At 35.3% G+C, this 17,541-nt stretch overlaps 2 protein-coding genes and 1 long non-coding RNA gene across 3 annotated transcripts in view; all 3 read right to left on the bottom strand.

Annotated features, from left to right (window-relative positions):
* Nucleotides 1-270: 270 nt before the first annotated feature.
* Nucleotides 271-4,292, bottom strand: LOC125186840. Its single transcript, XM_048083306.1, has 7 exons — nt 4,028-4,292; nt 3,309-3,397; nt 3,140-3,215; nt 2,638-2,687; nt 2,247-2,564; nt 1,805-1,843; nt 271-875 (listed from the first exon to the last, which is right to left on the bottom strand). Exons 1-7 carry the CDS (start codon nt 4,197-4,199, stop codon nt 699-701), a joined length of 921 nt encoding a protein of 306 aa, XP_047939263.1. The 5' UTR covers nt 4,200-4,292; the 3' UTR covers nt 271-698.
* Nucleotides 4,293-13,098: 8,806 nt separating this feature from the next.
* Nucleotides 13,099-14,326, bottom strand: LOC125186735. Its single transcript, XR_007170494.1, has 2 exons — nt 14,079-14,326; nt 13,099-13,326 (listed from the first exon to the last, which is right to left on the bottom strand). It is a non-coding gene; the product is annotated as an uncharacterized LOC125186735 (long non-coding RNA).
* Nucleotides 14,327-16,096: 1,770 nt separating this feature from the next.
* Nucleotides 16,097-17,541, bottom strand: part of LOC125189539 — a 1,712-nt gene continuing 267 nt past the window's right edge. Inside the window, exons 2-4 of the mRNA XM_048086808.1 lie at nt 17,202-17,442; nt 16,449-16,497; nt 16,097-16,339 (exon numbers count right to left, since the gene is read on the bottom strand). Of these exons, the coding sequence (XP_047942765.1) occupies nt 16,303-16,339; nt 16,449-16,497; nt 17,202-17,442 (327 nt within the window). The 3' untranslated portion in view covers nt 16,097-16,302. The remainder of the gene's footprint in view (nt 16,340-16,448; nt 16,498-17,201; nt 17,443-17,541) is intronic.

The raw sequence follows: 17,541 nt of genomic DNA, 5'->3' as shown, positions 1-17,541 counted from the left end.
TTCCATTATACTCTCTACGTTTCATAAAAATGTGCACTTTCTATTTTCGTCCGTCCCACAAAAATATGTGCATTCCATTTTGAGAAAGTTATACTCCTATCAATTTAATTATGTAGGTGCCACTATCCATTAACACTCAATCGATCATTCTCTGGGTAGGCAATCTGCCCTCCTAACACTAAAACCCTATAATAATCTCAAGAACAAATATCTTTTCTCGTCTACTAACCACAACAGACGAACATAAACAAGCAAACTGAAGCAAGGAAATAATTTTCAATATTTCATCTTCACAACTAAACATCCAAATGTGTTCATTTCCAAGAATCACAATACATCTTACGTTATAATCACGCCCAAATGACAAAGTATGAAACAATCACATGTATAAGTTCAATGAACGTCTCCATACTGGGATTGTACTTTCTTCAGAGATTCAACTAAAATAGCGGAATGCTCTATTCAAAGTGGCCTAACTTGATGAGCATGTGCCATGGTGGATTCCGCACGCATTAATTCCTTCCTTACAAGGAAAGCTCGCCTTGAAGTAGTTGACACTGTTTCACGGTGTGCTTAGTGGTCAAGCAAAATTTGATCCAACATGCCAGTTTCCAATTGCAGCTGGGATGGAGTCGATGGACAAACTTATATTTTTTCAAACTAACTGGTGAACAAAATTGGTAATACGTTTGTCCCTTTCACCTTTTCCTTTGTCTTCTACGGCATTCAAAACATTCAGTACATGAGGACTTACTCCGGCTTGTGACACTAGATTGGAGCCTGCTGGATTGGACTTTCAACTCATCAACTAATATTTGGCGAAGCTTATCGTTTTCTTGCATTAGTTCTTCAATGAGTACCTGGTGTTTCAACACCTGAATGCATAAGAAAGCTAGGTTAGATGCAGCCAGCAGATCCAGAAACCGTGGAACTGAATTGTGGTCAACATTTCAAACACTGTATTAAGAAGGCATAATTCTATTTCCAACGATTTAGAAACTTTTGGACTTCCATGGTTTCTAATATATTTTAATTTTTAAATTAGAATTAATGTTTGAGATTCTTTGGTTGTTATATGTAGATGAATGGCAAGGATCAAACCAACATCTACATTCTAATTTTATGTCAAAGCATAAGATTAGGTACGTTCTTTCATTTACTTTTAGCTTGAAAGTCTCAAAATCTGCATTTTAATTTATTACAATCATGTATAAATTCGTGAAAGAATAGGAATAACTTTCTAATCAAGAACTGAATATTGTCCATATCATGGTTTGGTTTAGGCTCCACCTGGAGGTTCCAAGCTAATCACTGACAGTTCGGTACCATACTACCATTGGCCTTGTGTAATGACACTAAGCAACTAATATGAAAGGACACATCATGTATTAAGTAAGAGAATTTGAGCAAGTGTCAAAATTCAATAACTTGTGGAAAGAGTTCATTGAGGTTAGCTTCCTCAGTAGAGCCACCCAAAGATCTTAGTAATACAAAGATATACTTTCAGGGCACCATCCAAACGGAGTTAAAATCATTTATGTCAGTTAGAAAATATATACCAGGTGGAATAGATTCTTAAACTTCTCTTATTCACATGCGCTGAAGTAGTATATTCTGTTTTTGGGATATGCAAATCCATTGAAGGCTTGAACTTTATCTTTGGTTTATTCAATATCATTAACAATGAAACTAAAGTTACTAAAAAAGTAGCAGACAGATCGACATTTAACAGAGAAACTAATGTTATATGACTACATGAGGAAAAAATAGAAGAAAATAAGAACTTAGTTCTGTGTATATTTACCATTTGAAGCACGCTATTCTCCAGTTGAGTTACCCTACCCTGCAATGTGAACTAGAATCAGTAACCTTTATATACACAGGCAACAAGAGGTTAAGAAATCCATGATTATGGCAATGGCAACATATACAGAATACTGTCAACAATTATATGAGGATAAAATGCATTGCTATTATGCAATAATGCGACCTCTCTGTTTTTGTAACATGAGGCTCTAGATTTTCCTAGTGTGGGTTTTAACATCAGAGGCCTCAGCAGAAACACACCAGTTATTTCTAGTTTCAGAATTCCACATCATCTTATTTCTAGCACTAAAGACTTGTGTCAGACTGTCAGTCAATAAATTCTAGCACTACGAAAAACAGAGTTTAGAGTGCTACTATTCTAATACATATTGCAGTGAAATTGCTCTAGTAACTGAGTTTTGAGGTTCATGCATTCATACTTGTTCCTGAGAGGAGCTGCCATCCTCTTTGAGATTTTTCAAAAAGTTGTTGAGGACTTTCTCTGTTTGACTGGTATATTCTGTATCTGTTGCAGCACTTGTCGGAGCTAAAGTCCCCTCTGGAGAAAATAGTGCATTTCCACTCCTTTTGCTGGATGATGAATTTGCTAACTTGGCCCTGCTTCGATTTTCATATAAAGATTCGTCAACCGTGCTCTTGCCAATTTGTAAAGATGGAGGGGAAATAATCCCTTGGCTAGCAGACAGGGTAGAACTGGAATTTATTCCAAGTCTTTCCATCACACCTGTTGCCATTTGCTGAAAATTGGAGTTTAAGGTAAGGAAAAATAAAGGATAAGCACTGAAAAGAGAAGACAGCATCAACACATACTAAAAATTGTGACTGTATCTGATGCAGCACACTAGGCTTCACAGCAAGGCCTGTCATATTTTGAAGTATATTAGCTATCTAATGCAAGTCAGGAATATGCTGATGCCCATTTCCATTTAACAGCGTGCCCCCAATTCAAGAAAACAATTCTTTATACGCCCGCATAATTTTAAAACTGTTGAAAGAATTTTATGATTCAAAAGCCTACAAAAGGATAGCCTTGCAGAAGAGAACATGATAAACAGATTAATACATAACAAAAATATTTGCAGATCTAACCAAGACATCTGAAAGAGATAGTATGATATCATGCTAACAATCTCGTAATCTAAAATCTAACAGTGGAACTGAAACAATGAAAAGGGAACCCCCTTGGTAGCCAAAAAAAACTCTCAGAATCATTCAGTATCTATTCTTGCATCAGGGACTTGCAGATATTAGAATACGCAAGCCTCCCTATGTTTAACTAACTCAGGCGATTTATATACTTCCAGGTACATACCAACTCCAAAGCCATGGCCAAAACCCACTCCACAGCCAATACCAGCTTCAATGTTCTTCGCACCTACTTTCTTTAGCTACATTCATGAAAAAGACAGGGAAAAGAAGATTAAGATTAAGATATATCATAGAAAGTAAAAAAGAATGGAACACATACCAGAAATACATACAGCATTATTGACATGTCTTTGAACACCAGAAAATGCATCAGTTGCGCCTCTCGTGGCACTCATGACTTGGCCCAAGACTGGTATTGCACCTAATGATATATTGAGATTTCACAATTAACGGAGACGCCAATAAGCCAAGTTTAAAAATAACATTGTCAGATAGTATCATATCATTCTGGACTCCAATTGAACTCAATGTTGGTTCTCAGTCATGGAAATAGTATTTGAATTAGTATATCAATCGTAAGAAGAAGGGTCATTATTCCCAAGTTTCACAAATTTCTGGTGATTATTCATTTAGAAGAAATTTCCCATCTCATTATTTTGCAAACTCTTTTTATCCTACCTATAATGATATGCTTCTCTACAGAACACGCATACTACTATTTATCAAGTAAGCATTTATCTTTTTGAGTGATTTTTAGGCGCAGTAGATATCACATTTCCTTACTACTTTTGCGCTGGTAAATCAAATCAAACGAGTTGACAATCAAACTCTCTCAATTCCCCCAATTTTGAACATCAATTCCAACATCTAAGAGAAGTACCAAAATGTGAGCGTCACAAATTAAATAGACAAGGCCGATGAAACAAGAGCTAAGCTGCCAAATTCAAATAACACAAAACCTAATTCAAATACTTGAACAAAATAAGCAAATTTGAGGCATGTTTATTACTATAAACTGGATTCAAATTTGAGTAGTTGGCGCAAAGCATACCTAAATGAATAGGGCGACCGACGCCAATGCCAACACCACAACCGACTCCAAAACCGGTGAATACTTGACCCACTTTTAAAGTAAAAGGATTCTCAAACTTCATCGGTCTCCTTTCCATTTTATTTTCCGCGTAAACGACTCGGCCGCTGCCGCTGCCTCCGTTGGTCGCCATTATTTCTTAATTTAGTTCCGTCCAGCTAAATTAGCATCCCCAACTATGTTTTACTGCATACCTACCTTCCATTTTAGTTTATCGCCCATAATATATTAGTCCCTTTTTCTCTATTTTATTCCATTTTTTTAGTTTATCACATACATGAAAGATTGTTCGTAATAGTGGCACAACCAAATTACAACCGTATGAGCATCCACAGTACAAATAGGTCAACCATAGTCACTCTCTCTTCCTGCTACGTCAGCAGCACTAAAAATTCCCCTGCCACGTCAGATTTAGGTCAGCATAGGCCAGCCGTAATAAAAATAATTCAAAAAATACTACATTTACGGAATTAAAATTACGATTAAATTACGGAATTAAATTTACGACACATATACGGGAAAAATTCTTTAATTTTATTTAAATAAAAAAAGTACATTAACTAAAAATCAAAAAAATTACATAATAAAAAAAAATCCGGGCTTCCACGCACGAGCCACCGCCTCACTCTACTCCTCACTAATTTATTAAAAAAATACATTAAAAAATGTTAGTATGCCTTGAATCCAGTTATAGTTTGCGGCCAGCCGAACGGGGTTCTGTGTTGACATGTTTGTTTTAGGTCTTAATTTTGTATTGGGTCTAGCCAGTCGTCTGTGAATACTATTTAAAAATTACATAATTAAAAAAAATTCATAAAAAAAACATTAAAAAAATACATTATATAGTTTTTCAAAAAAATTTTTTTTTTTAAAAAAAATAGCGTTGGCCGATCGGCTGCCGATCGGCACGCCACAATGGCGGCCAGCGCATCGGCCGCGCGAGGCAATCGGCTAGTCACGCTGCTTTTCTCGCCGATTTCGGGCTGGCTGTTCTGCAATGGTTCGGCTAGCGACGCGAATCGGCTAGCCGGCATTGGAGATGCTCTAAAAAAAATACTTGTTTGCCATTCACAAATCACATTATTTATTAATTGTTACTCCCTCCGTCCCGGCTAAGATGACACATTGCTTAGCCGGCACGAGATTTTATGAGTTATTGGTTAAAGTGTTTAATTGGAGAGAGAGAATGTGGGTGTAGGTATTAAAGTAGAGAGATGAAGATAGATGGATATTTTAATAGGAGTGAGAAAAAGTGGTTGAGTGTATTAATTGGAGAGAGAAAGTTACCAAAAAAGGAAATGTGTCATCTTAGTTGGGACAAACTAAAAAGGAAAACGTGCCATCTTAAGCGGGACGGAGGGAGTAGTATATTTTAATTGGACTAGAATAAAATTAATTGAATAAAAATAAATAAATAAGAAAACATAATTCATTGAAACAAATTTTGAACCAAATCTACGTCCGATTATAAATTTTGAAAAATTATACGACAAAAATTACGTAAAATAGAGGTTGTATTTTTAAATATAAATTAAGAAAATAATAAAAAAAATATCCCGTAAATGCGCCGCGGCGCGCAATAGGCCGCCGCAGCGCAGCTGCGAGGACCGTCGGGTGCCATACACCTCTGCCGGGTATCCGGCTCTTCCACCCCCGCCGTGGCACTCCGACAGCTTGCAATAGGGCGCCGCGACGCACCTATTGTGGACACACTAAGATGACGCATCCCTTTATCTCTATCTTATTCCATCTCTCTTACTTTATTCTCTCCACCTAATATATAAAATAAAACTGCATAAAATTCCATACTAAATGGATTATCTTCTTTGGGATGGAATGCGTACTTTTTACTGCTGCCTTAGCCAGGCTAAAATGATAGTATTAAATTAAATGCATAAATGTAATTGTCTGAATTTTATCATTCTAATCTAGTGTGAAAAATACATATGTTAGTTTGGAGACTTAGTTTGAGTTTAGATGTATCACACCCCAATCCTTTTGACTTATGCACTTATTATAAATAAATTCAAAATATTAAATAAATTAACCCACGCTTCAAGTACATAAAACACACATATTATATAATTTCAAAAAAAACAACATTTATCAATTACATATTCCAAAACATTCTAAACAGCAGTGATACCCTCTCACCACTCTATATACTATACATTTATCTATATGCAGAAATGATGAGGAGGAGAAAGTTGCCAAAACGCGTCAGGCGACCCTGATAACAAGTGGAGTTTGTATAACTCACATTTACTGGAACATCACTGATATCTTTTCCTGAAAAATATTAGTGGTTTATATGAGCCACAACTCAGTGTATATAAATCTTACCTTTAATTTCACACACAAATATTAAACACATTCTTTCACCAACATATATCACCAGAAATAATAAATATCATAAACAATTTAATATTCATATGCATATGCCTCTCCGTTCTTTTTATTATTCTGTGACAAATCAAGTCTGGTATCTGTCCGGGATTTCCATTGTATACGACCCGAAGGTCCCTTTTAATTATTTGACCTTTCCACGAAGGCCCCTCTTTGCTTTTTGACATTTCCACGAAGGCCCCTCTTTGATTTGACCTTTCCACGAAGGTCCCTCTTTGCATATATTTCGTTGACCCGTAGGTCCATTATCATTGTATATGACCCGTAGGTCTATTTTCATTATCATTGACATCAGACTCAGGGCAAGACTGTCACATATCCTCTTTAATCCATTGATTCAAGTAATTCTAATGACATATAAAAATATATCGAGTGCACCACTCACATATCTATTGCACCAATCAGATATCCATATAATATTCCACTAAATAATTCCAACATAATATATAAAACATATCCATACTAATTTCAAACCATATAATTCAATTACTCATTCAAATTCAACACATAGCAATCAACCACATAACACATGTAAAATTAAAAGTGTGATTTATACACACCTGACTATGACAAATAAACTAAGCTTCTGATTCTGATTTCCAATCCATGGCCCTCCATCCTTGAATAATTTACCATTTCTTCTTATGTTTTTTTCTTACAACTAACCCTCAATAATTCCCTTCTCATTTTTTTTCAACTGAAATAGGCATATATATATATATATAGGGATGTAGGGGAGCATTAAGGTCCTATTGCCCTCTTAGTGTCTATATCCTTCTTAATATCAACCATTAGATTAGTATGATGGACGGACTAGATGAAGCCTCACAAAATCATCCCGTGTTGCATTATTAGGTTCATTCTGTGCATTATATGGGTAAAATTGTAAAACAGCCATGAATTAAAACGGCAGGAGCGAGATTTAAGCAATCCTTCCATATGCTCACTCTCTCTCTCACTCCAAACGTCTCTTCCCATCAGCCCACGATTCTCAAATCGTCTCCCCCATTTCAAACTAGGAAAAACCCTAGCCGCTACTCAAATTGAAGAGACACCACCACTCCCGCCGATTTTTCACCGTGAAAAGCACCGCCGGTCGACGATTCATAGTTCTAATGTGATTCCTTCGCCGCGCGATGATAGATTTACAGTCGACAACAAGGCGGGTTTCAAAAGTTCCGATTTTTGGTAAGAGACACTTCTAATCGTCAATTTTCGTCATTAAAACAGTGACGATTTTGTCACACATTTGGTCGACACATTTAATGATTCAATTTTTCGTAATACCCACTGTTAATCGCCTATTTTCACCGCCGACACACCACCTAATCGTCGATTCAATGTTTTCTCCTAAACAATATCACGTTTTTCTTATTTTGGTCGAGATTTTCGTAAATCGTAAAATCGTGTTCATTTTTGATAGGGTTCTGTCCATTATTGAAGTTTGTAGTGAATGACTGGTTTCCAATTGTGTATTGGGCGATTTGGTAGATGAAATCGTATCTGGGTTGATTTTTGGTTTGTCTTGCATTTGCCTTTATATTCATTCGTGCATTATTTGATGCAATGTGTACATTATTGTAGGTAGTGGTTGATAAAATGCCTGAAAATTGAGTGAAATTTGTATTCATATTTGCATTATTTGTTGTCATTTGTACATTATTGTAGGGAGTGGTGTAAATTATTGTATGGAGTGGTGTACATTATGTTTTTTGTTTTACTTTAAATGCATCGGTTTTATAAAAGGTCAATGGTTGATAGAATGTAATATTCATTGGTGCATTATTTGCTTACTTTTGTACATTATACAGTTAGTATTGTGCATTAATGCGATACATTATTGATTTTTGGGCAGCGGCGAAGCAGCCTAGGTTAGATATTGACGAAGCGGTGGATGATGTTCTTCCACTTGCGATTGCGCAAAAGTTCAGGGAGAGGTTGGTTGAGCAGCAAAGGTCCTATTGCCTCCCGTCTGATTTCCAAGAGGGAAAAGGCTATAAAGGAGGCTATTAGGCCTCTTAGACGGTGCAAGGCTTGCAATGAGATGGGACATCACGACTCTAGAAACTGTCCAATGTTTAAAGAGATGGCGAAGGAGAAAGAGCTTCATAAGGGCAAGAGGAAATCTTGATGTATCTTGTACCTAAAAACATTATTAGTTCTAGTTTTCGGTTTAGTCTTAGTTATCATTTCGTTTCGAATGTTATTAATCCTACCACTGTCAACAATTTATGCATAATAATTTTACATTTTTAGTTTGTTAATGTACATTATTAGTAACGAATTTGTACATTATTGTCTACAAGCACTTAACTTTCTGTACGTAGTTATTGAAGTAGAGTTCATTATAGACACATTTTGTACATTGCACATAATATCATTCCATTATTAAACTGTTAACATACATTATTATTCATGAAGATGTACATTATTGTACGCAATGACATAACTTGGTGTACATTACATTTCCGGGGCAGTTCATTAATAAGCACATTCTGTACATTATTCATCTAATTTCATCCATTATACAATTTCTTGTTGTCTTCCCTATTGCATACAACATAATCGTCCATTAATGAGTCAACAATAACCATTACACAGTACTATATGTACATTATGTTTATCAGTTAAAACTACTCCCTAGCCGAGACGATATCTAAACCCTAGAGGAATGACAAAAACTCGTTCACTTTGGCAACAGTTGTGGTACTTACTACATACTACACCCTAGCCCCAAGGATTGCTAAACCCTTGGGGAATAAATGAAACGTGCCCCAAACAATCAATCAGTGAATATATACATTACAGATCAGATATCGTCCATTACAGAGTTGATAAAAATCATTACACAGTAATATATGTACATTATGTTTACAAGCTGTAACCTACGAAAAGAAAACACGAAAATCTTATGCGTACGATTTTTGTAGTGAATTTATGTTCTACAAATTGTTGCAATTTTGTAAATTCCAGATCAACAGAAAGAATAATGAATAGCTTAATTTGTATTACTGTCAATTCTCTGCTCTTATCAACGATGGGAGAATGTAAATTTCGATTTAGATTTATCAAGTTTTAGTTATTTCGATGATAATTTTATGCATTTACAGTGACTTGCGATGACGGAGTGTTATGCTAGAAGGTATAATTGTCTATTAAAAAATTCATTGTTCAATGATGCATTCAATTGATGCAATTGAATGAGAGTGAGTGATCACCAGATTTTGAGGAGAATTAAGATGTTGGTATTTGTGTTTTTGTTGCATTCTATGTTCTTGCGTGAACTATTGAAAAGGTAGCAACAATTAATATTTGATTTGTGGATATAATGTAGTCATAAACTTCCAGAAATGTAAACATTGTTATTCATATAATGTACATGTCTAACATTATTAATGATTTTTCGTACATTATTCACTAGTGAAAGACTACATTAGTTATGTGTATTATGTACATCATTCGTTTAGGTAGTGAATGACTACATCATTTACAATTGAATGACTACATTATTAAAGAGTTTTCCTTCATTACTTACAAGTGAATAACTATATTAGTTATGACTTGTGTGTACCTCTTCCAGTAATTCTATGACAATGGTATATTACTATGTCATGAGGCGTTACATTATTGTTCCTTATGTGTACATTACCAACATACTTAATAAATAATGTACGCATTTTTATCAATTAATATACTATTCATACAGTAAATAATGCACGCATTTTTATCATTATTGCTATTAATAGCATACATTGTGTATAAAAACTGTTGTAATGTACTAATTGAGGTTAATAATGTAACGTGCAACGCAAACAATTCACATGACACAACTCATACACATGACTACAATGTTAACAAACATGTAATACATTATTATCGGTTGTCTTTTGGATAATGTATCAGACAGTGGTTAATAATGAAACAAAGGGCATGCTACATTACTAACAACGATACAATACATTATTTCATGCTTACTAGTTGATAATGTACCTCGTTCCTGTTGATAATGTAACACATGACATTGATTTTGCTCTATATACATAACTCTCATCAAACAGACAATACACAATGAAATAAAACACCACAACTCATGCCCCACCATCACTTCACAACATCAAAACTAGGGACTAGTTCAAACAAACAACCAAAAGCAAACAAACAATCAAAAACTACCCAAAGTTATACCGAATAATGTAAATTACCTTATTCCCGACAAAAACTAAAGCTTTAACTACAAAATTGTTAATTTTCACGAAAATTCTAGAATTCGTATCAATAGTTTAAATATAAAATTGAACCCTTCAATTCGTGCAATTTATTTAGTATTGTATACGGGAGTTGGTTGATAGAATCAACTGTGTATATTACCTTAAAATCGTTGTACAGTGAAAGCCCGAAATGTAGATTTCTGGCCAGCGATAGTCGCAGAAGTCAATTTATATTTCTGCCGCCGTGTTCAGAGGATTGCTGCACTTTACCGGTCGTCGAAAGTTTTTTTTTTCCGATTTCAATGACCGAATGCCGGAGAGTCGACGGAACTAGGGTAGAAAATCGAGAGAGAATGTTGAAATTAGGTTTTCTTAGATTGTGGAAAATGGGATACAGAAATCGGGAGTGAGAGTGTTATGTGAAAGGTTTTTTGACATGACCGTGTAAATTAAATGGCGGAAATGTCGCTCCTTCCGTTATTAAACTGAATTATGATTATGATGTTCCAATTTTACCCTCATAATGTAGCCAGAGCCTCTTAATAATGTAACACGAAGTATCATCTGTAGAATACATCTCATCCGTCCATAATCTTGATCTAAAGGTTATTATTAATTTTGAGCTTAACACTAAGAGGCCATTAGGACCATAGTGCACCCCATATATGGATGTATTCAGGTCATTGCACTAAATATTTATAAAACAGAAAACTAATCCCAACCATTGATTTTATCTATCTAATGGCTGATTATTATGCCATGTGTAATTAATAAAATTATTAAAAAAATTCGAAAAGGGTAGTTTAGGGAGATGCCAATTGCATCGGTTATGCACTTCCCTTGATTATCTCCATCAATGTAGACGTGTATTATGATTGTATTATTTGATTATTCACGCCTATTATTTTAAATCATGCTCAATATTACTTTAACTATAGCCCTAAATTAACGCACACTATACCATACACAGAATATTTACAAAATTTCTTTTTCTTAATTAGTCAAAAATATTCTACATGCTTTATATACACATAAAATATTGGAAAGTATAGTATTGCAGTAATAAATACACGCCAATTATATCAAATTAATCTACAAACTCCTTAATTCACTGTTCATAAATTTGAGATGTTCATTCTCAAATTTTTAATAATTACTTTATTAGTATAATTTACCTTACTTCCATACCATGATATTTCATGTTAATTTACAAAGTTGCTGCGAGAATGTGAAATTAATGACGGAATATAATGTTATGAGGTACATGATTGACAATTTTTAATGTACAGGAAATAATGTACGTAATCTCTAATAATGTACGGTCCGAATTTAAATAATGTACGTGTTTCAGAGAATAATGTTTAGGTTAAGTAAAACTAAATAATGTACGCCAAGTGGCCTTTAATGTACATGCGTACTACTAAATGATGTACTTGTGTAACTATTTAATGTTTGCCGAGAGTTGAATCCATAACCATTTGGGTTTAGCAATCCATGGGCTAGGTTGTAATACCCACTCACAAACGAAACCATCACCAAGGGAAGGGAGTTTGAATTATTCCCCTTGGGTTTAGCAACCCATGGGACTAGAGTATAGTACCATCACATGAATTAAATTTTATTTTTTAATGTGTGTTTTAGATTTGGTACGGTAAACAATGTACAAATAGTATCTAGTAATGTACATTTGTATCAATGAATAATGTACAGATTGAAGAGAATAATGTTGAAAGGAACTTGAATTCATGCCCTTTGGGTTTAACAATCCATTGGGCTAGGTTGTAGTACCCACTCACAAACGAAATCATCACCAAGGGTAGGAAGTTTGATTCATTCCCCTAAGATTTATCAATCCATGGGCTAGGGTATAGTACCACCATAAGAATTAAATTTTATTTTTTTGTTTGTGTTTTAGATTTGGTAAAGTAAATAATGTACAAATAGTATCTAATAATGTGCATTCGTCACAGTGAATAATGCATAGATTGTAGAAAATAATGTTGAAGGGAACTTGAATATGTCCTTTGGGTATACCAATCCATGGGTCAAAAGTATATAGATGTAAACTTATAAAAAAGGGTGTGTTAGGGTCCTTACAGCATCTTAGTGTAAAACACAGCACTAATCACAGCCCTTGGATCATTAGATTGGATGGTTGTGATTAGTTACATTATCATACTAAAAATCTACATTATTAGCCGAGGTACATTATTAGACTAGAAATGTACATTGTAAGACTAAAACTGTACATTATTAAACTAAAATGCTACATTATTATCCGAGCTACATTATTAGTCTAAAATTCTACATCATTAGATGACACGTGGCATTAATCTAACCGTTAGATCATAAGATCCAATGGACTGCAAGTGTTTTGAGTTTTACTTATACTTAGCGTTCTGACCTGAATACATCCCCTTATAAAAATAATAATAGTAGGGATAAAATTATAAAGTGGGATAACTCCAAAACAATGTAATACTTAACTACTCCTAAATAATATACGTCTTAAAGCAAGTATAAAAAAACAATATATCTAGAAAACAAACTAAAAAAATGTCAATATTTCCTCTTGCTCGTATGCTTCTCCTTGTCATTCTGTATATCTTTTAGCATTGGAGAGTTTCTCGAATCATGGTGGCCCATCTGATCACAAACAGAATAATAAAAAGATACATTAAAATACTATCTTCGTACATTACTCATTACTTAGTACACTTAATGTACACATCAGGCTAAATGATGTATCGAGCCAGAAATAAGTAATGTACATATCTACTTAAATGATGTAACATCATATGATTTATCAAAATAGAATCATTTAATGTACATAACTGGCTAAATGATGTAACATAATATGATGTATCAAAATTGAACGATTAATGTACACATCCGACTAAATGATGTAACATGATAAAATAAATAATGTATTCAGTTGATTCACAATTTCACATAAATACACAAATAATGTAAGAGAATCAGTTAAGTAATGTAGACGATACAAATACATCCGAAGTCAAATAGTTTGCAACTAACCACTTTAGATGCCTATTTTAAAGATAATGTACCTAATCCATAGAAAACTTAAAATTCAAATAATGTAGTTTACTAGTGAAATGATGTAAACCAATAAAGGTAAACATAGTGAACATTACAGACAGAAAAAACAAGTGATGCAAACCAATACCACCAAATAATCGGTTATATTTCGAAAAACAACCAAAAAAACGAAACCCAGACTAAAATCATTCTAATCATTGAGTAAAAAACACTGAAAATCATAGATTCACATAATCCAAACTGAATACCAAACAACATAAACTTCAATCACAACCCAAACCCAACGTCTATGGTTGATTTCGCGAAATAATGACTGAAACTCGGAGAAATCGACTCACCTAGTTCACGTTCGTCTTCAAATCAGCAAACCGTAACCTTCAATTGACACACCGACTCGAGCAAAAAAACTTCACGGCTTCGATTTGTAGTAATTGGTTCGGCGGCGCTTCAACTATTTAGGATTAGGGTTCAACGAGATTGGGGGTTTTGAGGAGAGCCAATGGGGATGGAAGATTGGGGATTGAAGGGTTTCTGTCGAGAGAGAATTTGGGGAGACTCAATTGTGAAATGATGGTGAGAGAGTAGGATACGTATCATCGGTTTTAATTAAATGGAGAAAATCATGGAGATGCAGTTTAAAACTAATGATTCAATTATCGTCATTCCAATTCTACCCTCGTAATGTAACGAAAAAATGTATTAATGTAGGTCGCATGTTTTAAATCACCACCATCAAAATCTATAATCCAAGGGCAGATATTAGTGTTGTGTTTAAGACTAAGGGGGTGTAAGGACCTTAATGCATCCCTATATATATATATATATATATATATATATGGATGCAAATTATATTGTATATATAGGAAGTCCAAAAATGTTACTCCCCATAGTTTAGCCTTTTCCCGAAAAAGTTAATGCCCCATTGAGTGAAATTAGTTTAGATGTAAATTTATTTCCACATGTCAAATAAACATACCATGTCACCCCTTTGGTAGTCTTGACTAGTGAATTTATTTCCAACTTATACCATTAGACCTAGGGCTGGGGAATTATACCAAAATACCGGACTTACCGTACCGAAAATACCGTTTTTTCGGTATACCGTAGTTTTCGGTACGGTATGATACTGTACCGATAGAGATCGGTACGGTATCGGTATTAGATTTCCCATACCGTGGTATACCGCGGTATACCGAAGATTCGGTATATACCGATGCTTCGGTATACCGTGGTATACCGGTATACTGATTGATATATATATATAATATATAAATATATATTTATATATGTTATATTTAAACTAAGTTTTAAAAAATAAGAATTTTTATTATACAAAAATAAAAGAATCAAAATTGGGAATCCTATTTTTTGAATTAGTTGAAAACAAGATATATTTTTTTAATATTTTGGATATAATAGATTTTTTCACGATATAATGGTATAACGGTATGCCGTGCCGCAAAACACAGTATAACGGTATATCGGAATGCTTTATCGCAGTTCGGTATACCGTAAAAGTACGGTATACCGAAATGCGGTACGGTATACCGATAACACGGTATGGTAACGGTATGGAAAACTGCCATACCGAATTTCCGGTATACCGAACTCCGGTATACCGAAACTTACGGTACGGTATCGGTATGGTTTTTGTCATACCGTAACTTTCGGTACGGTATACGGTATGACACTCCCGGTACGGTATACCGTACCGAACCACCCCTAATTAGACCTCAACAACAACAACAACAACAACAACAACAACAACAACAACAACAACAACAACAACAACAACAACAATAATAATAATAATAATAATAATAATAATAATAATAATAATAATAATAATAATATAGGTTCTACTATCCACTAACACTATTTTAACCAATGTTTTAAAAATCGGACCGGTAGACAAACCGGCGTAACTATTGGTTCATGGTTCAACTGGTCCAACCGGTAATATATATTTAATGATATATATATTATAAAAACAATTAAAATCATATCAATAATAAACAAAAATAACATTATAATGCATAAATTTTGGGTATTATACTCCATCCGTCCCCCAAATATTGTCTCACTTTGGGGCAAACTTTCAGGGACGGGGGAAGTAATAACATTAAGTGAATGATAAATAAAATTGTAAAAAATTATTATGTAATACCCGCACCCTTATTTCCTTTCTTTCGTTTTGTTATTGTCGAACTAATGATGCAAGTTCTCTTTTCACGAAGAGTTATTGGAACTCGAGCCCTTGTTATGAGATTTAATTCTTTTAGTTGCAAGTAAAAGCTAAAGTAATCAAATGAACTAAACAATTGGAATTTACATTGTAATATATCACGAATTTTCGAATAGAAATTTCTTATGCAATTAACGAGCAACTAATGTTCAAATACTACAATACTTAGAACAAAGCTTAATTAATGACAACTAAGAAACAAAAAAAAAAAAAAAAGATGAAATATGCATGGAACAAATGGCATCGATGTCTCTTCTTCCGGGCCGGAAGTCGCAGCCCTCTCCGATCAGCCTGTTGGGCCGAGGCATCAAACCGTCTCAGACAGCAACTTGGCAGCCCAAGTCCCCTCCCAACCTGCAATGTAGGGACCAACTTAAATTGCTAAGAAACAAAAGGAAATAAGGGGGGCTACTAATTGAAGAGAATGGACAACACCTCTTTAGTGGAGAGACCAAAGACTTACCCAAAAGGGGGCAAGTCCAGCCTGCAAATCCTCCACCCTAATGCAGCACCTGTTTCTCACCAGCCACAAGCAAACAATGGGAGTTAATAGCCAAGTACTAAGTACTCTAATAGAGCCAATTCTCAAGTATATCTTGCTGCAGAATCATAGTCAAAAGGGGGATCCCCTGCAAAAAGGGAACAAGGTAGTACAGCATCCAAAATTAATGCCTCACGAGTACACCACAATCAGCCTATAAAATCCCCTCCACACCACATTCAACTCCCTTTTACACATCACAAAATTCAGCAAAAACTCTAAGGAAAACCAAGAGCAAGCGGTAGCAAGTGTGAGAGGAAGAAGAACTTTCTCGAAACAGCCGTAAGACCGAGAGGTAAACCCCCCCACACCTCAACACATTATCTTGCATCATGTCTAGAACAATGGCAACATAGTGCAAGAACTTAGTGGCACAAGTGTAACTACATTTAGTTCAGCCTCACACAAGTAGCAAGCTCCAATAATCAAGAGATCGACTTTCTTAGCCAAACACATAGGGTAATTTCAGGCTAGTAAAACTTCAACTCTTGGAATCATAGAAGCAACACTTAACATATCAAGATAAACAAGATCAAGCTCATTCCAGGGAGCTAATGTCCCTCCAAAATCAACTTTAAAACACATTAGCCAAGATCTCCAACATCACAAAGGACATGCTCAAAACTGGAAATCTAGAATAAAATGTAAACTAAGGACTTAAATACGAGACTTAGCTTAGAAGAGCTGCCCGGCAGGCGACGGAGCCCCGAGGATCACCGCGGAGCAGCAGCTGTCGCTCCCCGAGCCTTGGACGGCGATGACGGATGCTGCCGCGGAGAAGCGGTGAGGCCTCAGCCGCGTGGCAGTGACGGCACCAGCTCGTCGTCGTTCCAGAGCTGGCGGCTGGCTGGAGGTGCTGCACCGTTGTGTAGCAGTCGAGAGGGGGAGTCAAGGAGGCGATGCCTCCTCTCTGCTGCTAGACTCGCCGAGGACGGGAGCATGAGACGGAGGCAACAGACGTGAGTCTTCGGTGAGTGTCGTAGCTGCCTCGCGAAGGAGGCAGCGGCGAATGGCG

Source organism: Salvia hispanica, chromosome 5 (genome assembly GCF_023119035.1).
Source record: "Salvia hispanica cultivar TCC Black 2014 chromosome 5, UniMelb_Shisp_WGS_1.0, whole genome shotgun sequence".
In the NCBI taxonomy this organism is placed as follows: Eukaryota; Viridiplantae; Streptophyta; class Magnoliopsida; order Lamiales; family Lamiaceae; genus Salvia; species Salvia hispanica.
This window is presented reverse-complemented; position numbering and strand designations above follow the sequence as displayed.

Coding starts and splice junctions, on each gene's coding strand:
- LOC125186840 (XM_048083306.1), bottom strand. CDS start 4,199: ATGGCGACCAACGGAGGCAGCGGCAGCGGCCGAGTCGTTTACGCGGAA. Junction 2,565..2,637: donor AGATACAGTCACAATTTTTA/GTATGTGTTGAT, acceptor TCCAATTTTCAG/CAAATGGCAACAGGTGTGAT. Junction 1,844..2,246: donor GCAGCTCCTCTCAGGAACAA/GTATGAATGCAT, acceptor TTCACATTGCAG/GGTAGGGTAACTCAACTGGA.